This window comes from Myxocyprinus asiaticus, chromosome 35 (assembly GCF_019703515.2).
Source record: "Myxocyprinus asiaticus isolate MX2 ecotype Aquarium Trade chromosome 35, UBuf_Myxa_2, whole genome shotgun sequence".
Classification (NCBI taxonomy): Eukaryota; Metazoa; Chordata; class Actinopteri; order Cypriniformes; family Catostomidae; genus Myxocyprinus; species Myxocyprinus asiaticus.
Genome location: NC_059378.1, coordinates 18,420,736 through 18,448,327, shown reverse-complemented (window position 1 = coordinate 18,448,327; position 27,592 = coordinate 18,420,736). Strand labels below are relative to the sequence as shown.

The window sequence follows — 27,592 nt, the reverse complement described above, 5'->3', positions numbered from 1 at the left end:
CTCTTAAACCATATTAGAATCACATAATGCAATCAGACCTGCTAATCCTTCTCCACAGATTCAGTTTGTACTGGTCTCCCTTCATGCAACCCAGTGGTACTTCATGAAGAGCTGTGACTACCAGGTTCCTCTGTTCATCCACCTCATCTGGATGTACGGAACCTTCTTCTTCGTGCTCTTCTCCAACTTCTGGTACCAGGCATACGTAAAAGGCAAGAGGCTACCAAAGAACAACCAACAGCTCGCCCAGAACGGCAAGGCCAATGGAAGCACAACTCTGGCCAATGGCTCGACGGTGGTTTCAAATGGCCACAGCACGCACCATGAAAATGGCTTGAGCAATGGGAAGAAACACCATGAGAATGGTAGCACTTTCAATGGCAAGATGAAGAAATCTTGAGCGCTTAGGATGAGAAGACCCAAAACGGATGACCAGGAGAACCTGCATGAAGCACTATGGAGTCCAAAGAGTGTTTTGGGACTTTTATTTTCACAGATTTTTCTTTTCTGTTGTTTTTTGATTTAATATGTACATTTAATTAGTACACAGGGATATGAATGAGTTTGATCCCTGTTTGTATATTGTTTTTGTCATAAGAAAAAGTGAAAATAATTATTGAGCACAATGTATGAAGAGAAGAGGAAGTGTAGTAACTGGTGGCGTTCTCAGCTGATGTTGCTCATGATGTCATAGTTTATCCAAGCAGACTACATTCACAGACACACACCTGTGTCTTTCATACCCCCCATTAGCAGACACTGTACAGTCAACTTCAGTAAACTTGAAATACATCTGTAAATATTTTTACCTTATAAATAATGGGATTGATGTGGTAAAAAATATTGTTACTCAAATGTTGAATGAAATACAAAAAATAAATACAATTTTAAAATACAGATACAGTATCTGTTTATTTTGTGTACTGTTAGTGATGCTTTATGACTTGCATGAATATTTACGGCACATTATATTTCAATTTTGAAGAAAACATGAAGAAAAGGCCAGTTCCCACCAAGACCGAATATTTGTTTGTGAACGTTTTAGTTGACTTGCCAATGAAATATGAGCCTGTGGTCATGTTTCCTGAACCGCTACTGCTGCACAATTCAGTGCATTGTTGGCACTAAAGCAAACAAAACAGCTAAAGGAACATCAGTTGACAGCCCTAAGCTGAAAAGTGTGCACATGCTCCAGTACAAGAGTGAATTTGTTTTTCATTTAGCCTGCTTAATATTCATTTTGTTTTTAGTGCGAATAGACTTTTCATGTGTTATTTCATTTTGCATTTTTGATTAGCATTTGGTGGTGTGACTAGCCTGAAAGTCCATGGAATTTGACCTACAGCACCAGCTGACATATTTGGCATCTTCAATCCAAATGGTTGACACATTAAAATAACCTTTTATAACATTGAGTCATCTACAAGAATTCAGAAATAACGTAGGGTGTTTACTCTCTTTTGGGTTCGTCAGTCTTTCGAGGGCAGCCAGGGAGCTTCCAAGCTATGTATTTTATTAAGAACACTTGCAGTGTGTGTGCTGCATTTCTCCTGCATAATCTGTATTCTTTGTCATCTCAAGTATGCTCAGCATGTAGGATGTAAACAAAAAACCCATTCTATTCCTGAAAAAAAAAAAAAGCAACAGTGGGAGACCAGAAAGCATCCTACGCTTTGTGCATGTGACAGTGGAAATAAGGCCAGAACAAAGTTCAGTGAGGTTGTATAAGAAATAAATGACTTCAAGATCACAGTGCACAAGAGTTTGTGTGTGTGTATAATTTGCACTCCTGTTTATCCAAGCATTGCCTTTGTTTGACTGAATTCCTAGCACTTTTTTCCCCAGCAGGTGTGCTTCATGTAGGGCAGAGGTCAGGCCACTCCTCACAGCAAACTGGGAGAATAGGGTGGAACATGGGATTTGTAAATTGTGACTCAAGAGGAAGTCATTCACACGCCTTTATTAGGAAGTAAAACAGAGAATCGCCATGGCTACAAATAGTTCTACTTGACTTGTGGATTGAGCAAAAAACAAACTACTCCAAGATCAGATCATGCTAATGAAAGTCATTACCTCAAGCATCATGTTGTCTGTTGCACTTTGGTCCTTATATTGTAATGCTCAGGAGATGTTTGGCCTTAAAGTTTAGTTTTAAATCTTTTGATCCTCTGACCAAGCTGAGGTCTGTGGAAGTCTAGAGGGATCAGGGTTTGGCTTGTGAGGATGGCCTAGTTAGCCCCTGTTGGTGGATGCTGAAACTACACCATCTGAGCCCAAAAAGCATCTTTCTCCTTTGAAGCGCATTCAAGAGTAGCAGTGCATTCTGACTAAATAAAAATATTCATAATTTTATAGTCAATGTTTTACCAGTGCACAGCTTTCCCTGTCAGATGCCTTTGATGTCACAGCTCAGGATAGTCACTATTGAAGAGCATGGGATTATGGGAGTTCTTGTGGTGCCATCAGCCAATAAGCGTTGTCATAATGTCATTTTCCTACAAAGCATTTGTGGCTTATGTGATTGGCTCAAAAAAAAAAGCCTGGATGCAAAACTGAATGTGAGCTAAGATGGCAGATTTCAAATTGCATACTTCGGGGGTCCTGCACCAGCCGAACATTTGCCATTGAGATGCTTTCTCCAGGTATTATAGACCTCCTTTGTCTAGACTATTTAAATAAACTACTGGTTTGACTGAGTGATGTTCATAGTTTTGCTTTTGTGACCCCAGACCCTTTCACAGTGAGCAGTAGTATTGACTAAACATTACTCAAATAAGTTGCCACATTGTATTGTCTACTATATTTCTTAAAGCTCTCAAATAAAAATGAAGTCAGGTTATGGTAATTAGGTTTCAGGGAGTATTGGCACATGTGACAGTGGGTGGTCCGTGGCCTGTCTTTATGATGTATCCTCAAGAATATAGAAGATGAGCTCAAGCTGGCAGGTGGCAAGACCCTGGTACTGAAAGTTACTCTGCACCACACTTGTTAGTGATTTGTTAAGACAGTCCTGGTATGGTGCTGGCAGTCGCTGACCATTACTGCCAGCCAAGAACTCCATCTAAAGGACAAAGAAAATAATGACATTAGGAAACCTTTGTCTTTTGGAGTTTTGACCTTTTTGTTGACCAGACAGCCAATCAAAAACAACATTAATAGTACAGCAAAATGTTGGAGAAAGTCAGGAAAATCATACATACAATACTGAACTCCTGTCTGGCCCTAACAGTATTGGACTACAATAAATAAAATAATTGAAAGTATTATGGGATACTTGTTGAATCTGAGAGCTTAGATCTTTATATATTTTTAAAAGACATACATTTTACAAAAAACTAGTTACAGTCAATATCACCACAGGTACTCATAGTATGGAATTTATCACTTTTAGAATAAACAATCAAGAGTTCTTATTGGAGGAGAGGTGGCAGAAAGTGGGTAGAAAAGAAATCATTGACTAAATCCCAGGTCATGATGTATTAGAAACTTTCTTTACTGCTTACATATACAGAATATACTGCTTATATAAACACAGTATATATAAAGCCTATGTACTATGTAAGCAGTTACGGTAGGTGGCATATTATACAAGAATGGATAATTATGCACCTGAATGTATGAAGACATATGTCATATGTGAAGAAGATATTTGAGTAACTGTAAAATAAATTAATGTATTTATTAATTGATATAAATAAAACATATAGAGTAAAATACAAATATGAAAAAAAAATTGTTCTGTGGTGCCACAGCTGTAGGCATGCTCACTATCTCACCTTCTGCCCGTCCAGGGTCACTCTCAATGCCAGTTTGGTCATACCATCCTCCTTAAGCAGACAGAGAGACTGGCACAGTGCCAGGCAGAATGCGCGTGCAAGACGTTCTGTGAGGCGGTTTTGGCTGGTGTGGTTAATACCATTTGGATGCTGGTCTTTCAGCAAGTAAAACAACTGTGAAGTTCAAAAGTGAGTTAACCAATCAAACACATGCTTTATAGACTGGGGAAAAATATTAAAAACTTTGTAAGTTGTTTTCAAAGGAGTTTTCAGGAAAGGAAATTTGATCACATTCAATTCAACGCGTGACGTTCATTTCATCAGCAGAGTGCTTGAGCACTAAACGAGCAGCCCGATTTTTCTAACCGCGTGTCTTTGAACGTGCAGAATGTGCCTGGAATTATTTGCACTAATTAGTGAGTCCACAAGGTTCAACATGCACATTTGAGCCGTTGCTGTCACGAAGAGGTGCTAGATGTAATCGCCACTAAACAACAGGAGACGAATGTGGAGACAACAGTGGATGTGCACGTCAAAAACATGTGTGCAACCAGTCCTGCTCAACCCCCTCCGAGTGGGATTCGAACCGGGGTCTCTAGCATGGGAGGTGGGCATACTAATGAGGAGGCTAAAGGCTACAGCCTCTAGCGTTAGTCGCTAGTGTGCCTCTTGAGGCCAGGGGAGTGAGATTTTACACACCGCACAGCTATCACGTACCAGCTAGCTCCCGTTACACGTGTGTGAAGAGGTCAGGAGATATCTGCATTTGTATAACTTTAGTCTGAAGGAATATAAAGACATCTTTTTGAGTCTAAACTCCTGTAGACAAATAGTCGTGTGTCTCATAGCAGTCATAGCGCGCATGCATCAACCGCCTGTGTATGCACGCACAGTAATATGGAGTATACTTTGACAGGCTCGCGTTCGACTTTGCATCAAAACCGAAGTATACTTTAGGCTTATGCTGGAACAGACAACTAGCACTTAATTAATCCATCATCATAAATGAAGGCACTTTCCTTTACTTTTTCTCATACTTCTGCTCTAGCTTTTGTTCTATGATTTATTTAAAAAAAATTCTGTATTGCAATATTACAAATATTATTGGCTCCAGTATGAGAAATTGATAGCACTTGTGCTCATTTGGAAGTCGCTCTGGATAAGTCACCACCACGATACTTGGGTGGTTGCCAGTGTGTTGCTATGAGGTTGCTTACATGTTCTGAGTGGTTTTCAGTGCATAGCTATGCGGTTGCTAGTGCATTGCAAGATGGTTGGATGTTTTGGGTGGTGGTTTACTGGCTAAATTATTTTACCCATTTTATTGTCCACCAAGAAAACTTATAAAAATTATTGTTAGACAAGCCATATTGTTTGAGGTATCATTAGAGACTATTTTGCCAGAGACAGAACACTTGACCAACAGTTTTGGAGATTTCGGTCTTTCCCATTCAAGAAGATAGGAGCTGAACTTGTATGCCAGTTGTATCCATATTAAATTGCTGCCTGGAAGCGCTCCAAAGATGGCCGTCGAGTAGACTGACTTGCCTTGAAAGGGACTTTGGTATCATTCATGTCCATAGCATGAATGGTGCCAGACAAGCACCACTTAAAAACACTAACACCACACAAGTTAATAAATGCATGAACCTGTTTACCTCCGTCCAGCGTATGACCTTCCCGTTGGCTTTGTATTCTAATCGCTGATGGGTCTTGATGTTTGTGAGAGACTCCATAGATTTACCATCAACTGGGCTGATAATGCTGTGGGATATAGGACAGGAGGAGAGGAGACCAGTTTAAAAACCTCTGTTGCTAACTTTAATCTGCTCAGATGAAGAGACTAACTGAATATTTATTTGGGTAGAATACCAGACAGATGCAGAGGGATCAAAATGTGCAATTGAAAGCTATTTCTAACCCTTTATTAAAGCATGGCTCTTCGTCTTGCCACTGAATGTGCACATTTTCCTGTCTCTCTGCTGGGTGGAGTTTTCCACAGGTGACTGTGAAGTCTTTCATGTCCCGCAGAGATAGTCTTAACTCAGCCATGGTCTCCATGGTTACTTGCACCAACAAACCATCTGTAATGACAAGTAGATACAGAATCTTAGCATGTGCGCACATGTATACCTATGCACACTCACAGCACACACAAACTCTTACAATTTCTCTCACACTGTACATGCATTAACATTAAATCCCTGTTGGAGAGTAAAATGTGAAACAATGGAGATTTTTTGCTAAAATGTACAAATCGGTAACCTTCCACAATGCTTGACTTGGCCAAGTATCCAGACAAAGGTCTCAGTGCTCCACTGAACACAAAGAAACACGAGCCAGTGACTGAAAGACGAATAGAAACAGATTTAGATTCAGTGAGAAGTATGTTAGAGAATTCCATTCAAGTACAAACAAGAAAGACATTTTCTAAAGTGACACACTTTGCACATCTGTCCTTTAGCGCCCTCAAGTGACAATTTAAGAAAAGCTGTATAAAGAATTTGATGCATTTGAATGTTTCATATAGGTTTCCTTAGCATTTTCTTTATTGTTTGTTACATTAAACAATTAAAAAGTACTAAATACATTATTATACATCATATGGCAATCAAACATCATTATTACATTAGTTTATATATATATATATATATATATTTTTTTTTTATCCCCTTTTCTCCCAATTTGGAATGCCCAATTCCCACTAATTAGCAGGTCCTCGTGGTGGCGCGGTTACTCACCTTAATCCGGGTGGCAGAGGACCCATCAATCTGTGTATTTTATCACGTGGTTCGCTGTGTATGACACCGCGGAGACTCCGCATGTGGAGGCTCATGCTACTCTCCGCGATCCACGCACAACTTACCATGCGTCCCATTGAGAGCGAGAACCACTAATCGCAACCACAAGGAGGTTACCCCATGTGACTCTACCCTCCCTCGCAACCGGGCCAATTTGGTTGCTTAGAAGACCTGGCTGGAGTCACTCAGCACACCCTGGATTCGAACGAGCGACTCCAGGGGTGGTAGTCAGCGTCAATACTCGCGCAGGCCCCCATAGTTATATTCTTTGTGTCCATGGCCTTATCTTTGTGAAAATTACTTTGTGTATGTAAGAAAGAGAATGCATGCTCTCACCCCTGCGTGGCTGGCTGTGGATGCTGATGGCCTGCGTCTGGTATTGTCCATCTGCTGTCTGTACGCAGATAAGATGAGAGTCGGCCTGCTCATTAAAACAGGCGCCCAGAGCCAGCACCCTTTCATTAGATTTATTCAGAGCTTTCAGCAGCTAAAACACCAGCAGAGAAAAAGACACGTTTTTGTTAATTCCATGGTATTCTTTGACGTACTTTGAGGGAGTTTCATACTACACTTTACCCTATGCTACCATCTTTTTAACCCTAAGTTAAGGTCACTTTCAACCATAGGTTTCAGATTACAAAATGGGCTTAGCACCACTTTTAACCCTGGGTTATGAAGCCTAGTTCCAGATCACTGGCGCCACTTCTCCAGAACTTACCTTGAATTGTGGTGTAAGAATGTTACCACAAGTTACTTAGCAACAATTTTAAGAGTGAAAGGCCCATTCAAGATCCATTTTCATTAGAGATAATAGTATAGTGTGGTGTTATATGTATTACCTCAGGGTGACGTGTTTTAGGGATTCTTATACAGGTGCTTCTAGCCTCTAGATCAACCATCAGCCCTGGCACTGACGGCAGTGTGTAACGGTAAAAACGGAAATCCTTGAAGAATCAGAACAGAAATCAAGTATAAAAAAAAAACATCTAAACAGGAAGTATTATGAACTTAATGAACAATATATTTCATTTCTACTGCATTTATTAATCTTTGTTAATGCTTGTTAATAAAAATACAATTGTTCATTGTTAGTTCATAGTGCATTAACTAATGTAAACAATACAACTTTTGATGTGAAAATTGTTTGATTATTTGTTGAAATAAACATTAACAAAAATTAATAAATGCTGTAAAGATTGTTAGTTGATGCTAACTAATGTTGTTATCTAATGTTAACAAATGGAACCTTATTGTAAAGTGTTAATGGTTAATAGTCTCACCACTAAAAGCCTCATGATGCTGTTGTTGACTGGTCCGAAAAGAGGCTCTCTGAAGCGCACACTGAACAAGGGACAGGGATAAACTACAACACAATGGGAGACACAAACAAACTAAATTAGTGTGCTTCCTATATGGTTAGAGGTCATTAGTTATTAAATTCTTTGAGCGTACAGAGATTGTGAATGAGTTTTTAGATCATAGAGACATGCTTTATCCCAATTTGCATACTATTTTTCCTAAATAGCATGCAAAATGTATGCTTTTTCTGCTAATATTACCCACAACCACTGTGATGGTTCACTTTTGATTCTTTTTAGTTGTCGAAAAAATTGCGAGGAAAGCGAGGCAGAAGCTGCCAAAGCAGTTTATAAATGTGTGTAGAACCGAAAGCAAACTAATAATGAATTTGAAGTATAGCTGTCAATTGATTAAAATTTTCAGTCTAATGAATTACATGACATGCAAATTACTTAATCTAATTAATCGCATAAATCTATATTTGCAGAGAAATGCCCCAAAATAACAATAATTTCATGTATATTGATTAAATAATTACACACACACACACACACACACACACACACACAGTGTATTCACCAATTAGCCACAACATTAAAACCACCTGCCTAATACTGTGTAGGTCCCCCTCGTGCCACCAAAACAGCGCCAACCCGCATCTCAGAATAGCATTCTGACATGATATTCTTCTCAACACAATTGTACAGAGCGGTTATCTGAGTTACCATAGACTTTGTCAGTTTGAACCAGTCTGGCCATTCTCTGTTGACCTCTCTCATCAACAAGCCGTTTCCGTCCATAGAACTGACGCTCACTGGATGATTGTTGTTTTTGGCACCATTCGGAGTAAATTCTAGAGACTGTTGTGTGTGAAAATCCCAGGAGATAAGTAGTTACAGAAATACTCAAACCAGCACATCTGGCACCAACAATCATCCATGTGATTATCTAATCAGCCAATCGTGTGGCAGCAGTGCATAAAATCATGCCGATACAGGTCAGGAGAGTTAATGTTCACATCAACCATCAGAATGGAGAAAAATGTGATCTCAGTGAACTAGCGTGGCATGATTGTTGTTGCCAGATATATTATCTATATACAGTTGAAGTCAGAAGTTTACATACACCTTAGCCAAATACATTTAAACTCAGTTTTTCACAATTCCTGACATTTAATTGTAGAAAAAATTCCCTGTCTTAGGTCAGTTAGGATCACTACTTTATTTTAAAGCTACACTATGTAATTTTGTTTTTTGTTAAAAAATAAAATGTTATTAATGAGAGAGTGCAACAAAAATCCATCTTCCAAACCATGTTTTTACCCAAATACACCTATAATAATCATATTATGATTATTTTAGAGCTGTCGGGACGGATTTCGTGGGAAAGTGCATACATACGTCATTCGCCCATCATATCCATACACAGAGAAAATAAGATCCGGCTTCTGTAGCGCATGTGTGGGAATAGTTGAAGCTGAAAGTTTGCAGTCACAACGAACAAGAAAAATTGACCATGGATCATTCAAAATGGCAAACCTCCAGGGAATCACTTTGTAAAAACAAAGAAACCCAGAACAGAGCAGAGTCTACAAGCAAAAAGGGAAAGTGACAGAGTCCGTAATAAAACACGAATCAACATCGGCTTGGCTTTTCAGAGGTGGCGACAACTCCGAGATCTGAAAGGATTTGAAAGTGACCCAGAGATGGCTTTTTTCTTCCTCAACAGGTAAAATATTTTATTGATTTGGTTTATGTATAGTTGTGTAATCACACACACAAGTCTGTAATTATATATATTATACTGTAATCGGTGTTAGCAATCGTTATGTCTAATGTTAACAAACGTTGCCTAACTTTTGTAATGTAATTTATTTCAAAACATCAATGTTTCCAATAAGTCAAAACAACAGCATAAGATATGCCACTTATCTGCTCAGATGACATGTTTTCGTATATCCGTCTTTTTCTTTTGTTATTTATTTGTCCATTTGCTCTGATAAGATGTCCTGTATTTGTGTGTACACCGGTGCCTCGAACCACATTCATCTGCGCAGAGGAGCAGAGCCGAACCACAACCAAAACAATGTCCTTCCGCAAGACACATGCAGTTTTATTTTTTTAACCGCTATTGTTTAACTTGGGCCATTTTGGGTAGCCTTCCACAAGCTTCTCACAATAAGTGAGAACTGGTGTAATGGAGTCAGGTTTGTAGGCCTCTTTGCTTGCACACGCTTTTCCAGTTCTACCCACAAATTTTCTATCAGATTGAGGTCAGGGCTTTGTGATGGCTACTCCAATACCTTGACTTTGTTGTCCTTAAGCCATTTTGCCACAACTTTGGAGGTATGCTTGGGGTCATTGTCCATTTGGAAGACCGAGCTTTAACCTCCTGGCTGATATCTTGAGATGCTGCTTTAATATATCCACATAATTCTCCTTCCTCATGATGCCATCTATTTTGTGAAGTGCACCAGTCCACCCTGCAGCAAAGCACCCCCACAACATGATCCTGCCTCCCCTATGCTTCATGTTGGGATGGTGTTCTTCGGCTTGTAAACCTCACCCTTTTTCCTCTAAACAAAACGATGGCCATTATGGCCAAACAATTAAATTTTTGTTTGATCAGACCAGAGGACATTTCTCTAAAAAGTAAAATCTTTGACCCCATGTGCACTTGTAAACTGTAGTCTGTTTTTTATGGCAGTTTTGGAGCATTGGCTTCTTCCTTGCTGAGCAGCCTTTCAGGTTATGTCGCTATAGGACTCGTTTTACTGTGGATATAGATACTTGTCTACCTCTTTCCTCCAGCATCTTCATCTTCAGGTCCTTTGCTGTTGTTCTGGGATTGATTTGCACTTTTCGCACAACAAAATAGATTCATCTCTAGGAGACAGAATGCGTCTCCTTCCTGAGCAGTATTATGGCTGCGTTGTCCCATGGTGTTTATACTTGCATACTATTGTTTGTACAGATGAACGTGGTATCTTCAGGTGTTTGGAAATTGCTCCCAAGGATGAACCAGATTGTGGAGGTCCACAATTTTTTTTCTGTAGTCTTGGCTGATTTCTTTTGATTGTCCCATGATGTCAAGCAAAGAGGCACTGAGTTTGAAGGTAGGCCTTAAAATACATCCACAGGTACACCTCCAATTGACTCCAATTAGCCTATCAGAAGCTAATTGCCTGAAGGCTTGACATCATTTTCTGGAATTTTCCAAGCTGCTTAAAGGCACAGTTAACTTAGTGTATGTAAACTTCTGTCCCACTGGAATTGTGATATAGTCAATTATAAGTGAAACAATCTGTCTGTAAACAACTGTTGGAAAAATTACTTGTGTCATGTACAAAGTAGATGTCCTAAACGACTTGCCAAACTTTAGTTTGCTAATATTAAATCTGTGGAGTGGATAAAATCTTTTTTTTTAATGACTTCAACCTAAGTGTAGGTAAACTTCTGACTTCAATTTTGTGTGTGTGTGTGTGTGTGTGTATGTATGTATGTATATATATATATATATACACACACACACACACACATATAATTTATATAATTAAAGTACATTACGTTACTGTGGCATATGAGTAAAGCATTGATTAGACCCTTCAGTCTACAGCAATCCATTTTGCAAATGAACTCATCAATCTATCTGAGGTAGCGTTATTATTAGTTCTTTTCTAAGGGTGCGTCTGTGTACACGTGTCAGACAGAAACTTTTGGAACGTCTCACTTTGGTTGTATCACATCATAAACACTGCATTTTTAGGATGCTGTGTCAAGTTAAACGCAGTTTAAACTTAGAAAAACACATATCGAAACACCTGCATTTGGAGTTGCACTCCATCCAGCTGTGCTTGAAAGTAAGAATGCATCTTCATCTTGAACTGTCTGCTGTGGTTTTTTTGTCTGTACAGCTGTGTGTAGCCTGTTTAGTTGGAGTTGCGCTTATTGCCCCCTGCTGACTGAGACTCTTAAAAACATGAAGTTGGTACTTCAAGCTTGAATTGCTTAATATTCCTTAATATACAACAGTTAGTTCCGGTCCTCAAATCTGATTGGATGAGAGGCGTTCCGAGAGTGCTGATGTCTCAGAACAGCTGTACGCAGACACTTTACTCTTTACACTATAAATACAGGCACTAGGCTTTCTCCACAATTCATTGTAAAATGTTTCCTTACATCTATACTCAGCTCCTAAACGTAGCATGAGTCTCAGAGGAAAGGCTTTGGCCCATGGGGTCTCTGCACGGAGCATGAGGAGCCCAAACAGGAATGGCGGTGCAGGTAAAGGCAGGCCCTCCAGGGACTGGAACGTTGGATGCACGTAAAGAAAGCCAGAATGCTCATTATGACCCAGAAAACCACGGGATACCAATGAGTGACTTAAGTGACTCAGAAGCTTTCCTGCTGCTTAAAGAAACAGAAAGATTAAGAATTATCAAGCCATTGCATGTCTTTGATCTCAGTTCTATGGTTGATTAATTGCAGATGGTTTAAGTGTCACCTGTCTGGGCATCCCAGTAGATCTGTATGAAATGGTTAAAAATATCCGTCGGGAATCTCTTCTCCTCAGGCAAACATTGCAGCAAAATGACCACCTCTGGCTGCCCAACAGCGTGCATTCCCTTTGACATAACACACCAGCACCGGCGGTTCACATCTACAGGAAGGCACACACACACCTTAACAATCCACATGAACAAGCCACCTTTAGTTTTTTTAAGTACAGAACATGCACACAGTAGAGGTTGCACTGGAAACTTGACTAGTCGATTAGTTCTGCCAATAGTCGATGCAATGGGTCTGTGATGACTAGTTGCACTTATTCTATATGGCAACAGCAGGAAGAAAATTCCCAGTGTATTTGTGAGCACATATATTTGAATATACTATAAGCAAATATATTTGGAATTACACAAAAATATAAGTAAATCTGAAGCGTTTTGCTTTCACAAAGCACATCTGAGTTCATTCAGAGTGTTCAAATACAAGGCAAAATTCTTGCAAACCACCCTGAAATTAATCAAATGTCATCCAGAAGCTGACATAAACTATTGGTGTGTGGGACCTAACTGGCACTTTTGTTTCTCACTGGACATCGCTGGATATGCCACAAACAGCAAATTGTCGACTAGTGAAAATAAGTAGTCGTGCAAGCCCTAGCAGCACACTTAATTCTTGCTTACATCTAGAGGACAAACACACATGCACACACACACGACGGATTTGAAACGATTGACTACACAGACTATAAAACTGCTTTAATCACAATATAATATACCATACCGATTCGCACAGGTTCCACATGTCAAATCACCAAAACCATAAATCCATCAACTGTGCAGTGAGACATTAGGAACGTACAGCTGACAATCTTCACCACGGCGAGCAAGTTTGCGTTGAGCACAAACACCAAAGGCTCTGCAAGACCTCTCTCCAGCTCTTCTAAGAGTGATGACTCTGTTCTCTTCTCCTCCAAAGTGTAGTCTGCAGAGCAGAAACCACAAGAACAAGGATTGTGATTGTTAATAAATTAATTAAGGGTAGGTTAGAGACCTACTGCTTTAGAAAATTTTGGTGAACTATTCCTTAAAGCCTAATTAGTCAGCCTGTGGTAAAGTCCCTATTCAGATTGCTGCATATGTAGGAGAGTGCTTGTGTAGGTGCTTTCATACCTCCTTTGACTCCTGTTGATGTCAGAATAGGGGGAAGGTCCTTTGGACCCCTGACTTCATCTCCTGCTCTTAGGTCAGATACTTCCTACAGCAGAAAAATCAATGGACGTTATTTTGCTTTTTGTAATAACTTTTTCAGTTTTATTAATTATGTAATAAATTTAAATCAGATTAAAAGGCAGATAATCAATTAATCCAATTACATTTTTTTATTAAAATTGTATATAATGCATTAAAAAGTATATATACACCAATGAGCCATAACATTATGACAGGTGAAGCAAATAACATTGATCATCTCCTAACAAGGCCACATATCAAGGTCTGGGTAGATTAGATGGTAAGCGAACAATCAGTTCTCATATTCAACGTGTTGAATGCAGGAGAAATGGGCAGGAATAAAGATCTGAGCAAATTTGACAAGGGCCAAATTGTTATGGCCTCACGACAGGGTCAGAGCATCTCTGAAATGGCAAGGCTTGTGGGGTGCTCCCAGTCAGCAATGGTGAATACCTACTGATAGTGGTCCGAAGAGGGACAAACCACATACCGTCAAAAAAACAAACCGTCCTATGACAGGTTGTTGGGCGCCCAAGGCTCATTGATACGCCCAGGTTGTTGGGCGCCCAAGGCTCATTTATACGTGAAGGCAACGAAGGCTATCCTGTCTGGTCCGAACCGACAGAAGTCACAGAAAATATTAATAATGGTTACGGGAGGAATGTGTCACAACACAAAGTGCATCGCACCTTGCTGCGTGTGGGACTGCTTAGCCGCAGACCGGTCAGAGTGCCCATGATGACCCCTGTCCACTATCGAAAGCACCTACAATGGGCATGCGAGCATCGGAACAGGACCTTGGAGCAATGGAAGAAGGTTGCCTAGTCCGATGAGTCCTGTAACAGCCACCCTCAGCACTAAAAGAGTTTAGCTTCAGGTAAGTAGAACTGAGGGTGTTTGGGACCAGTACTTTAGGTTCGTGGGAGCAATAGTATAACACTCAAATGAAACAGACAAATAACAGTAAGTTGAATTTGCTCTTATTATTTCTGTTGCATATTATTTCTGTTTATAATTAACAACTTTTCTTCCACAGTAGAGGTCTGCAACCCGACCCGGGCCCGACGGGACCCGAGAACCCAATGGGTTTCGGGCAGGGTTCGGGTCAGTTTTTCAATTAGGACTTTGGGTTGGGTTGGGTTCGGGTTTGTGTGAATGAAAAAATAAACAGGCTCACCGAACTTGTATCATGCGCACGGTCTCACTCACAGACATGCACGAACAGATGAGTGCAAGTGAAGTTTCAGTGCATAAACAGTAAGGCAGTGCTTTTTCTCCTTCTGCTCTAGTGTACTGAGGGGCTGCTGTGCCTTCTTAAAACTGACAGTACTGTTAAGAATGTTGTCTATATGCTTGCATAAAATACAGCCTATTGCAACAGTACTTGCTAGGAGAAGAAATTACATGGTAAGCGATGTCGGGTTCGGGCTTAAAATCTGACGGTATCATTCGGGCCGGGTAGGGTCGACCATACAGTCTCGGGACAGGTTGGGTTTCATTTTAAGACCCCTGCAGACCCCTATTCCACAGGCAGAGGAAAAACAAATGAATAATATGCACTTGCAAATGTATACAATTATACTGAACAATTAACAAGATAAAGAAAATAAAGAATGAAGAAAAGCAGGGCTCTTTGTCTCTTTTGTCTTAAAGATTTATAACCCTTTTTAAGAGTATTTCTTTTGACTTGCTCTAATTGAGTTTAAGTTTAGTTTGTCTATTTCACTGCTCTAAAGTATTATTGGTTTAGTATTGTATTTTTAGTTCCCTATTTAGTCTTTAAAGTAGGTTAACGTGTTTTTTTCTTACACAAAGGTAAATTCAAGCAGCTCAAAAATCACAATTGTAAATCACAATTTACATTCAATAAATCAACTTTTCAATCTTTTCAACCAGAATATCTCTTCAACACTCAATAGTTTCAACAAAACAAAAACGCTGTACACAGTTCTCGTGCAATTGTAAGCATGGACAAAAGGCTTCACAAATTCATGCCAATGGGCCTTGTCACGGTCTTTCAGAGTGCCAAGCATACTGAGAAGTGTGCGATTTAATCGTTTGACTGGATTTCCTCTGGGATAATAGGGGGTTGTTCTGATCTTATGGATTCCCATCAGTTCACAGAGTTCCTTAATTGTCTTGGATTCAAAATCCAGCCCCTGGTCACTATGCAATTTCTCAGGAATACCATAGTGAACTACAACATTTTCCCATTGGGCTTTGTCTACAGTACAGGCCTTCTGGTTGGGAGTTGGAATAGCAACCACATACATGGTGAAGAAATCAGTGATGACTAGAATGTCCTTGGTGTTGGTTGTATCTGGCTCAATCGACAAGAAGTCCATGCATACTAAATCTAATGGTCGAGCAGATCTAATGTTAACTAATGGGGAGTCTCTTTCAGGTAAGGTCTTATGGCATACACAACGAGAACCTGTCTTGATTTTCTTCTCTATGTCTGCAGACATTGTAGGCCAACAGAACCTCGACTTCACAAGGTTAAGTGTGAGCTCTATGCCTAGTGTAGGTTCTACTGGTTGTTTAGATCAGTGTTACTATCAGAAATAATTAATAATTATTTATGTAGTTATTAATATTTAAATTAAATAATAGAATCTAACTCATTAAAACCTCATACGGGGCACCAGTAAATGTAATGCGCTACGTTCAGGTGTGGGTTTGGTTATTAGCAATAATTAATAATTATTAAAGATAATTATCAATTATTAAAATCAATAGAACATTGATTTGAATCAATGTTAGCTCTTTTAATCCTTCACATCAACAAAGATAACCATCAAATTCAATAGAATATTAATTATTATCAAAGATAATCTTTAATTATTTAAATCAATGGAACATTGATTAGAATTAACACTAGCTTATTGATCCTTCAAATTCAACAATCATCAAAGATAATTATCAATTATCAAAATCAATAGAATATTAATAAGGATTAATATTGCCGGGGCACCACCCTGGAATCAGGGACTAATAACCAGACAGTATAACAGTCTCAATATTAGATTGTTCTCTTAAGAAAATTGACATTCAAAAAAAAAACAATGAAGGCTTGAATCAGAACACTGACATCCCCCTGCCAGCATTTGACACAGGTGCATGCAAAACAAACCAAAACACTTCTTTGAAATATAACAAAGTTTATTTATGCAGTAATATCAATTAATAATCAATACAATGCAGTCAATAAACTTCCGACTTACAACTACAAACTAAACAGTGACATGATTATGGTAACCAAAATAATCCTATAACACATGAGAGGAAGGTGTGTGTGTGTGTGTGTGTGTGTGTGTGTGTGTGTGAGAGAATGGGTGTGTGTGTGTGTAAGGAGTGACGCACACAAAATGGCGGACGTGACTCTCGTGGAGAGTACGTCACGCTAGATTTCCGGCCAGAGAATATGGCCGTGAATGTGGGTGGAGAGAAGCTGGTTAATGGCGTCTTCCCGTTTACCGCGTGTCTCTGCTTGTACAATAACTTTGGGACAAAGCTGAGCTTTATCACAAAGTTATCTACTAGCCAAAAGTGTGTGCGAGAATGTTTGTGAGGGGTCACGTGTGTGTGGTTAGTACGAGAGAGAGAGAATAAAGTGGCGGCACCAAAGCCGGTTTTGCGATCGTGGGAGAGAAAGCATCTGTTAGTTTATCATTCAGAGACATGGTGGACGGCTCGTAAACCGTCCCGCAGTCTTTGGTTCTTTAATGGATAAACTCAGTTTGCCGGTCTCATCCGCGATGGCGGAAATACACAACAGTCCAATGTGGTTGGACTACAACACAGCAGATCTCATTCGTGTAAGGCTGGCACCGGAATGTCTACAACCAAAAGTCACCATTTCCGGTAAAAGTCAAAGAACTCTCTCACAAATGCTGAAATCTTCACCTGAATATCACCACAGTGTGATAAATCGCAAATCACCTTGCTGCCCCCCCTTCTCTCTCCCCCTTCTCCCCTTCAACAGCTTTGGACCAACACAAAGACATAAGATTTATATGTAAAAATATAACAAATACCATGAAAACAAAGAATGCAACTGTATGTGTTTGATATCATTTAAAAGGTCTCTGTGTGACTGGTTTAGTGGTCTCTTTCCCATGTTGATAAAACTAATGGTAACAAAGTTATAAGGTCTTTGCCAAATACTGCATAATTCTGGAGGTCTATCCCCCTCCTTGACCTACAATTGAGATGATCTCCTATATTTTAACAAGGTTAAACCCCTGGAAGTCAAGAACCCATTCACCCCCAAATTCTCATTGTTCAAAGGATAATACCATTTGGTACACAATGTTTATTCTGTCTAGATATTTAAGGAAAGTTGGCAGGAAGCTCGGGGAATCTGTAAGCAGATCTCCCGCACAATTGATGTGTGTAGTCATTTTCACCAGGAATCTGTAAGCAGATCTCCCATGCTGTACCGCTGCATGTAGTTTTGTCAGGTATGTTTCTTTGACTTGTCTTTTATTTTTAGTAATGCTTGTTTATTCTGATCATGTGAAATTGGCTTTGATTTGAATTTATGCAACAATGTTTTATATCCTACCTGACAAATAAATTGTTATTATTTGATTTATTTTTAATTCCTCCGAAATCATTTATATCATTACTGGAGCTTTAATATAGGAGGAAGCCATTTAAAGACTCTCGGTTTGAATTTAAACCACTCAGGACAACCACCTAGGACAGCCGGGTAGGATTTGAATTTCATTAGACCAGGGTAGACCATACTGGAGCTTTAATATAGGAGAAACCACTCAGGACAACCGGGTAGGAGAAAGCCATTTAAAGAGACTCAGTCACTGCTCACCACCCGTCTTAGCAAGTTGTATGTATGTGACTAAGCGGCAATATCGTCTGGTTAGGAGACAAGCCAAAACAGACGATAGTAGTTAACCCTACAACCGCTGACTAAGAATGGAACTGGCTATCCATTTTCGGGAGGTTTACGTAATTTAATAACAAGCCAGCGTAAGTCTCCAAAGATCGAAAGGACAATTAATAGAAGAGGATTTAGACTAATCAATAACCTAAAAAGATCAAACTAAAAGAATGATCAGTAATTAATTAGAGCTTAATATAAATTAGAGGTCAACTTAAAATTGGAGTCAGATTAATATAAAATTGGAGTCAGATAAAAAGAATAACGGAATCAAATGTGTGAATTAACATTAAATGCTTTACTTCAGCGCTCAGAAAAGACAGAACAACGCAGGGACCTTCAAGGGCAATTTATTGAAGTTCCACTCCAGAACGGATCGAAAATTATCCCTTTTTACATTCGTGATAACAGTACATTATAGTAATACCTTGAGTATTATTAGCAGCAATGAGCGGACTCGGCGGTCCATAAACTGTACAAGCAATAACATTGATACACAAGAATAACACACTATAATATTCTATCTCTGCCCAGACGTAAACCTCTTACTTGAATCACATGAGGACGCAGGTAGAATGTGTGTTCATCCGTCCTTTAACTCCGACTCGGTTCCTCAAGGCTCGGGTGATGACGGGAGGCCGTTTCCTCTCTCTGTTGGTGGGCAGTATGGCTGCTGATTCTCGGCGGGCTGGCGGAGAAATCAGCGACGTCGACTTGATTGAAGAGGGAAGAGAAATCTTTTTCTCTTCACTTCTGCAGGCAAACGGATGAAGATGCGAATTGCTTGGCAGTCTCCTTCAGATCCGTTAGAGTGTTCGGTGGAACACAGAGTAATCTCAACTCGTCCAGCAAGATGGAGATTGTATGGCCACAGTTTCAAGTCGGATGTTACTTCCTTGTGCCACGAGGCTACACCTGAGAGCAGTGATGAGCTGCGTCTACATACGGCGAGCAAAGTTGCTGGAAGCAATTCCTGGAAAGATCTCAGAGTTATTTCTACTACCGATGATGTCATGGTTGAGGGCCGTTCTGTTGTGTGCCTCATCCAATAGGAGTTGAGAGTTCAATCCTTTAGTGAGCAAGGCTTCATGGGATTTGTAGTCTGTTTTGGACTCCCTTTGATTTTGGCGCGGTTTTTATCAGTAAGATTTATGACTCTGTGTGGGCCTGAGTTAGGTTTTATGACTGTGTTAGGCCTGCCTTTGTCTTCTATCTGAATACATGCGGCCTAACACTAGGTAACCCACTGAATCATGCAAGTTCTCCATGACCATGCTCCTCAAAGATTCTGGAAGAACTATTGGTACTGTGTAAATTCTCTTTCTTGCCTTCTTCGATAGAGTATTCCATTCAGTAACTCTGTTTTTTTTCTATTCTCACATTAACAAGGAGAATTCAAGAAGTTCTATCCTCAGTGAAGGTGGTGATGTCTCACCAGTTTCAAGCCAAAGAATGATTTCACTAATGGCATGATATGATCTTTGCTTTTCTTTTAGATCTACTTCAGTAAGATTTGGGATTACAGTAAGACAATCAAAAGACTTATTCTGATCAAAACTGTCTGGAATTGCTTCAGCATTGATTGCAAGGGACTCAACTAGTGTAAGAGGTGAGCCATTCTCATCACTGACTGGATCATGCTCGATTAAGTGTTTATCACAAATGGCTTGAATGACATAATTAGGAACAACAGTCTGGGTTTCAGTGTCGAGCAAATGCTGCAGAAAACTGACAGATTCACTCTTGCTCTTTCTGAGACACAGGATCATATTTCATTCCACCATAAGGGCATCTGGACTGGCCATCAGCATCCAGATTCTGTTTTCAAGCTCTGTACTGTAATTTAAAGGAAAAGGCAGAAAGTGCTGATAACCACCTGTAGCTGGTTGCATCTAACTTGGCTGAGGTCAGTATGTAAGTTAAGGAATTACTATCAGTAACAACAAGGAAGTGATTCTCTTACAGGTAATCGCTGAACTTTTCAGTTACAGTCCACTTTAGGGCTAAAAATTCCAATTTGTGAGCTGGGTAGTGAGCCTCACACCTACAAAGACCTCGACTGGCATAAGCGATAACTTTCAGGTGACCTTCTTGCTCTTGATACAGAGCATCTCCTAGACCTACAGTGCTTGCATCAGTATGTAACTGTGGAGGTGAGGGCGTGGTCAAGCGCCCATCTGGGGAGAGACAAAGCGGTCAGGACATCCACCTGAGATGAATTGTGACTAATAACAATTTCCATGTTCACAGTGAGAGTCGGGGGAGATAAAAGACGGCCCAGTCCACCGAAAAAGACAGAGAGAGAGAGAGAGCTGCACAGAGCAGTGTTCCTGAGTGCAATTTGTTTTGTGCTGAAAAGCATAAATTTGAGTGTGACCACTGAAAATTGGAATATATTTGTAGACTGTGAAGCTGTGGGACATAAAGCCCTTATGAGTTGGATCTCACCGTGTCCTGCTTCCTCCTTTTGATCCAAATACAAACATCTGTTATACTGGTGCCGAAACCCAGGATTAGGAGAAAGGTACACTGCTATGGAGTCGTCTTCCAAGCTCTGGAATGGCCGTGGGCGCAATGGGTAGTCCACCTCCTACCGCTGTTGACTGGGGAGGCCCAACTCACGGCCCAACAACTCCCAGTCGACAACCTCCTGAGGTACCCTGAGCTGAAGAAAGCCATCCTGCAGCGGGTCGGCCGCAGTACCAAAGAGCATCGCCAATGGTTCCGAACCCAGATGCTGAGCGAAGTCGGCCTCCCTTTTGCCTTCGCTCAACAGCTCCGTGATGCCTGCCGGCGGTGGGTGCTGGCCGAGGAGCCCAGCGATGTTGGGGGTGTCATCGAGCTGCATGGAGCAGAGTGTTCCTGAGTGCAATTTGTATTGCGCTGAAAAGCATCAATTTGAGTGTGACCACTGAAAAGATAAATAAATATATATATATATATATATATATATATATATATATATATATATATATATATATATATATATATATATATAGACTGTGAAGCTGTGGGAAATAGAGCCCTTTTGAGGTGGATCTTGTCCTCCTTTTGATCCAAATACGAACATCTGTTACAGTAACACATACGGGAGTTTTGGATCAGCGAAACCAAGCACTGGGGCTGTGGTGAGTTTGTTAATAATCATTTCAAATGCCTGCTGACAGCTTGAAGGCCAGAGGCTTCCAAAAGGCTCTTTGGGGTTGCGGTAATCTTTTTCAGTGTGCAGTTTTTGTGTGGTGGGGGATACCCAGCAGTCAAATCGTTCAAGGGCTTTGCAATTTTTGCATAGTCTTGAATAAACCTTTGATAGTACCCTGAAAATCCTAAGAAGGATTGCAGTTCTTTAAGGTTTTTTGGGACCGGCCAGGTTTTCAGTGCTTTGATTTTTCAGGGTCTGTTTCAACACCGTTTCTGGATACAATGTGTCCGAGATACTTGACAGATGTTTGGAAAAACTTACATTTTTCAGGAGAGAGCTTTAATGCGTACTACTTCAATCGCTGCAGCACATTCAGAAGTTGGCACTCATGTTCTTCCAGTGTGTCTGAGAATACTATTAGTTCATCAACAAAACAATGACTTCCTTCAGATTGATGTCGCTCATGCACTTCTCCATCAATCGCTGGAAGGTACCGGGAGCATTAGTGACCCCTTGTGGCATCCTATGGAACTCCCAGAACCCCAGCGGGCAGACAAAAGCAGTCTTGTGTTTGTTTAAATCCTCCACTTCAATATGGTTATAACCAGACTTAAGGTCTAATACCGAAAACTACTTAGAGCCTATGAGGGCAGAGAAGGTTTCCTCCAGATTGGGCAATGCGTATGCATCTTTTATGGTTTGAAGATTGATTTTTCAATAATCAATTCATAAGCGAACATCTCCATTCTTTTTTTTTTTTTTTGACGACAACAATAGTTGAGGAGAAAGACAACTCTGACACCCGGATTACACCTGCATCAAGTAGCTCCTGTAAGTGCTTACGGACAGCATCTAAATCAAGTGGGTGTATGGGATGAGCTCTATGATTGAAGGGGATCAAGTCTTGTAGCTTAATGTGGTGTCTCACTTTATCTGTTCTGCCAAAGTCGAGATCATGCTGGGCGAATACCTCATGCATGGAATGTAACTTTTTGGAAATTCTTTCTTTCCATTCAGCAGGTATTGGTGAATCACCAAAATCAAACTTGAGTGTTTCGGAAGGCTCAGATTCTTTGCTTTTGGCAGCAGCATGTTAATTAGAAATCACACTCTGTAAAGAATGCAGCTCTGCAATGATAGTTTTTGCAGGAATGACAATGTCATGGTCTGTCTCATTTTTTAGGATTACAGAACTTTCTGTAAAGCCCTGGCAGGAAGGGTGACTAGACAGGCAGTGCACAGGACGACATGGAGGGGGGCTGTATTAAGACACATTTATCTATATGTCATTCTCAAATGCTGACAGAACCTTCAAGGGCAAGGCTTCGACCAGGAAGAACCACTTCAGGCTTTTTGCCAGGCAGCTGCACGAATCCGATGCTACTGTTAACCTTTTACTTGGATTGATGCTGAAGAATATTTAAGATAGCTTTGAAGCCATATGGTAAGGTCTGGTGAACATCAGTTGACTGGGTTTTGGAGTATTATTCATAGGCCAAATCAAGAGTGTTTGTGCCTATTACCACTGGAGACTGAGAGCTGCCACTAGGGTTGTGCCAATAGACAATGATCTCGGGGATCGACGATGGTCAGAGTGATCGCCAATAGCTGATGCCTTTGACGATGTCAAGACGATATTTGGCTAGTTTTCCCATTAATGTATTAAATTATTATTATTATTATTATTATTGGGCTATTATTATTATCAAATTAATATTACAAATAATTTGCCCTGCGGCACACAGACACACGTTTGAAGAAACACACTTTAGTATATTATTAAGAACAGATGACAGAAAAACCATCTATGCGCATGTATGACACGCTGTTTGTACGGAGGTGTGCAGTCTCGTGGAACACGCGCTTGTAAAGGGTTCTCACTCTTTCTTTGTTTCTGTCTTCTGAATTTTTTTTTTTTTGTTGCAAGAACAGTATCATCTTTGAGTGCTGCAAATGACCTCAGACAACTCCGCTCAGGAGGTGCTATGAGTTCACTTCGATTTATTTCCACAGAGCAGTTCATTGTGACCACAACTCTGCAGCCTATACATCTGTGATTAAAACATAAAATAATACAAAAACATGTTCACCTCAAACCATAATTTATATTTCAGTGATTATTATCATCATTATAATTATTATTTTTACATTTATATTTGTTTTTATGTCTTCATTTGTAGTAATTTTCCGCCTGCATGTTTAGACGGATACTTGCCTGACGATAAGTGGAAAGGTGGTTACTTATATATAATTTTTTTTTTAATTACTTTGTTATTTTATTGCTTTTTCGTTTCGTTTGGAGTGCAATTTGAGCAAGTTTTTCATTTTTTAAATAAATTAATGTAATTTTCAATGCAAAATCACTAAAGCAAGAATATTCACCGATCCCTCAGCCCAGGGGTTGCCGATGTATTGGAAATGTAAAGTTGACTTTAATGTAGCCAAGATATGGAACAAGTTGACCGTTTGCTTCAACTTCAAGTAGATTGTCAAGAGGACTGATTTTCAAGTGTGAAATTTTCTGCTTGTAGTATGGCCGAGAAACCGAAGTCACTTGCGAGCCTGTGTCTAAAAGACAGTTACACTTTTTGCCTGCAACATAGACTTCAGCAGTACACTTTGCTCTAATCAAGCCTTTTGGTAAGGTGAAAATTTGCTTCTTTGTATGAATGTGCCAATTAAGCACACTATGCTTCTTTGTCTTGGGACCATTAGTACATTTCCCAGCCCCCCGTTTGTCCCATAACAAAGGCTGGTTTCATTTTAAAGGAACTGAATGGGATGATCTAATTTGAGCTTCCCATGAAAGCTGTTTCTCTCTCAGGAGTTTCCTCTTGGAGGCTACCAAGGAAGGGTCATTGTCACAGGTGGAGGCAATATGGCCATCCTCGCCACAGTGAAAACAATACCCAGGCTTTGGCTAGTTCATTTGGCTTTCAGAAAAGCAGCAAGGAAGTTCAGCTTGGTTAGTTTGCACTGATTGTGATTTGCTCGGTTTCATCACAGGTTTGGATTTGGCTGTTTTTGCTGATTTAACAGTGGTAAGTTGACTCTTCTACTCTGCTACTTGCTTCTGCAAGTCATGAACCGCATGCTTATGGGACATTTTGGTTTGCTCTTTGGTTTCCTTTAAGCTTTCAACTTGACCTTGAAGCTCTTTGACTTGTTTCTTTAGTTCAGAGACAGAATTAGGCTGAATTTGGTCAGCATCATGTGAGGAGGCACACATGGAGTGAGTGGAAACACGTGGTTTGGATATGCCAAGATGCTTTCGCATACGAACTTTGTTTGTCTTCAACTGTACGAAGCAGAAGAGCGCAGCAAACGGAGGAGGATTGTTTTTCCCTTGCTCAAGCTGAAATTCTGCAATAAGTGCATTGTCCCAGCAGCCTCTACAAAACTGCCTCAACAAATGTCGATCAACTTCACTAGAAGACACACAGCCTCTTTTCATGGCCATAGACAGATCTACCTGCAGCTGCTGCAAAAACTGGGACGGTTTTTCTTCAGCATCCTGTAAATTATTTAAGAATTTTGTGAACAGCTCATCGCCATCTTCTATCATGCCAAAAGCTGAATCAAGGGGATCAAGGTAGGTTTGGGGCAAAGCATGGGAACCCAAAGACCTAACAATGTCTGCTGCAGGATTTTTCTGTTTCTGACTACATCTGCAATAGAGGAATGTATGGCAACTGAGGCTCTAAGCTCTGCAGTGCAAATCCACTCTCAAATTCAATGATCACATTTCTGTGAGACAGGGAGGTGGGGCTATTTATGTCGACGATCCTACCAATACGCCTGTATCTACTTAAGTGATCAGTTAAGTGATTGTCTGTTTCTGCGTTAGTGGGATCACTAACAATGACTGAGTCTGGTATTTTTACATTTTCAAGCTCAACAACTTCCATTTTTACTGCGAAATATCCTTTTCTTTTTATCTGTTATTGTCCCATTTTTTCCTTATTATCTGTCTGGTTTTTAAGCTATTTATTTACTTACTGCTCCTGGCTGGGGCTCGTCAATGTGTAACTGCCACCCTCAGCACTAAAAGATTTCAGCTTCAGGTAAGTATAAGGCAAGTAGAATTGAGGGTGTTTGGGACCAGTACTCTAGGTTCGTGGGAGCAGTAGTAGTATAAACACTCAAATGGAACAGACAAATAACAGTAAGTTGAATTTACTGATATTATTTCTGTGTTTGATAATTAACAACTTTTCTTCCACAGGCAGGGGGAAAACAAATGAATACAATGCACTTGCAAATGTATACAATTATACTGAACAATTAAAAAGATAAATAAAATAAAGAATGAAGAAAAGCAGGTCTCTTTTGTCTTTTTGGTTTAAAGATTTATAACCCTTTTTAAGAGTATTTCTTTTGACTCGCTCTAATTGAGTTTAAGTTTAGTTTATGTATTTCACTGCTGTAATGTATTATTGATTTAGTGTTGTATTTTTAGTTCCCTATTAAAGTAGGTTAACGCAGTTGTTGTTTTTTCTTACACAAAGGTAAATTCAAGCAGCTCAAAAATCACAATTTACATTCAATAAATCAACTTTTCAACATTTTCAATCAGAATATCTCTTCAACACTCGATAGTTTCAACAAAACAAAAACATTGTACACAATTAACATATCAATGGCTTTTTGTTTCTTGTTTTGTTTCTGCCATACTCTACTTGCAGCAATGCAACTGTTCACCATATACTGTTCATTAAAGCTGCTAGTTTAGGACCTGTGAGGAGTCTGTTTCTTAAATTAGAGACTCTGATGTACTTGTCGTCTTGTTGTTGTGCATCTGGGTTGTCGTCAAGTTTGTTTTATTCTTTCAAAACAGAAGTGCATGGAATAGACTTCCTCTCTCAAAAGAACAATAGATTGATGAATCTGAGGAGAAAACCAAAAATAAAACTATTTTTTAAACTGAAATTTGAATTGCAAGTGTAAAGTAACTTTACTGTAAAGTTACTAAAAAAATGCAATACCTCTGCTGGAAAAAGACACTATATTGCGATTCCCACACTTCATTAAGTAGCACAACTATTTTAACCGTCCTTACAAAAAGAAATTTTAATTTAGTTCTGTTAACATATTAAATGATTTCTTAAGGATTATGTGAAACATTATTTTCTCAGTAGACTGGAGTAATGGCAGCTGAAAATGGGGCTTTGCCATCATGGATAAAAATTAAATTTTATTATAAATAAAAAATAAAACACTTATTGCAGATTATAGAGATTATATCTCTGTAATCTATAACCACATTACTCTTGAGAAATGAAAATTCTTGGTAGAAACTGAACATTCTGAACAATTATTTTTCTTTTTTTTTCTTAAAAATAAATAAATAGCCAAATCTACTGGATATTTCACTTCATTTTAATGAACGGGCATTTGCTGTCAGCCATGCTAAACCACGCCTCCAGCACCGCGCATGTGTGTGTCAAGACTGCAGAACACACATTCTTGAAGAAAGATGTGATATAACTCTAATATCGTGCTTTTCTATTACTCTTGTATATGTGTATCCTTGTGTTTGTCCTTTTCATTCTTGGGTTATTGTATTATACTTTGTAAATTATTGTGAATTCTCTGTTCATGTATGTATATTATGTTTTGCATAAAAAAAATAAAATAAAAAAAACATTCTCGAAGAAGAATACCAATTCAAACAGCTCAGCATTTATTTGTGCATTCAATTACACACACTTATGTACTTGTGGATGGTAGAAACCCATATATTTGTGTGCTCTTCTGGTGCGTGGATTTGAGAATTGAGCACATGTGGATCTGTCACGTGCATGTTTGGATCGGCTGCCCGTGGATTCCCATGTGTATCTGTTGATCTGTTGCGTGAATGTGTTCTAGCCACTCAAGATGGTCGACATTGTGCAACCACAGATGCAGAAGATCCCACGCATTTATGTGTGGAACCCG

General features: G+C 39.6%; 2 protein-coding genes across 5 annotated transcripts in view; one reads left to right on the top strand and one right to left on the bottom strand.

The window, feature by feature from the left end:
- Nucleotides 1–897, top strand: part of LOC127426013 (elongation of very long chain fatty acids protein 1-like) — a 40,278-nt gene extending 39,381 nt beyond the window's left edge. For all 3 annotated transcript variants that reach the window (XM_051672434.1, XM_051672433.1, XM_051672435.1), the window contains one exon: nucleotides 59–897. In XM_051672434.1, the coding sequence (XP_051528394.1) occupies nucleotides 59–400 (342 nt within the window). In that variant the 3' untranslated portion in view covers nucleotides 401–897. The remainder of the gene's footprint in view (nucleotides 1–58) is intronic.
- LOC127426012 (zinc finger FYVE domain-containing protein 9-like) overlaps nucleotides 481–27,592 on the bottom strand; it is a 43,058-nt gene continuing 15,946 nt past the window's right edge. Inside the window, exons 1-13 of one of the 2 annotated variants that reach the window (XM_051672431.1) lie at nucleotides 15,015–15,151; nucleotides 13,551–13,635; nucleotides 13,240–13,362; nucleotides 12,380–12,535; nucleotides 12,055–12,282; nucleotides 7,858–7,940; nucleotides 7,417–7,521; nucleotides 6,914–7,064; nucleotides 6,042–6,122; nucleotides 5,698–5,860; nucleotides 5,435–5,540; nucleotides 3,777–3,950; nucleotides 481–3,061 (exon numbers count right to left, since the gene is read on the bottom strand). In XM_051672431.1, coding sequence (XP_051528391.1) covers nucleotides 2,900–3,061; nucleotides 3,777–3,950; nucleotides 5,435–5,540; nucleotides 5,698–5,860; nucleotides 6,042–6,122; nucleotides 6,914–7,064; nucleotides 7,417–7,521; nucleotides 7,858–7,940; nucleotides 12,055–12,282; nucleotides 12,380–12,535; nucleotides 13,240–13,362; nucleotides 13,551–13,635; nucleotides 15,015–15,059 — 1,662 coding nt within the window. In that variant the 5' untranslated portion in view covers nucleotides 15,060–15,151 and the 3' untranslated portion in view covers nucleotides 481–2,899. Of the gene's footprint in view, nucleotides 3,062–3,776; nucleotides 3,951–5,434; nucleotides 5,541–5,697; nucleotides 5,861–6,041; nucleotides 6,123–6,913; nucleotides 7,065–7,416; nucleotides 7,522–7,857; nucleotides 7,941–12,054; nucleotides 12,283–12,379; nucleotides 12,536–13,239; nucleotides 13,363–13,550; nucleotides 13,636–15,014; nucleotides 15,152–27,592 lie in introns of those variants that run through there. The other variant, XM_051672430.1, reaches the window with a different exon arrangement.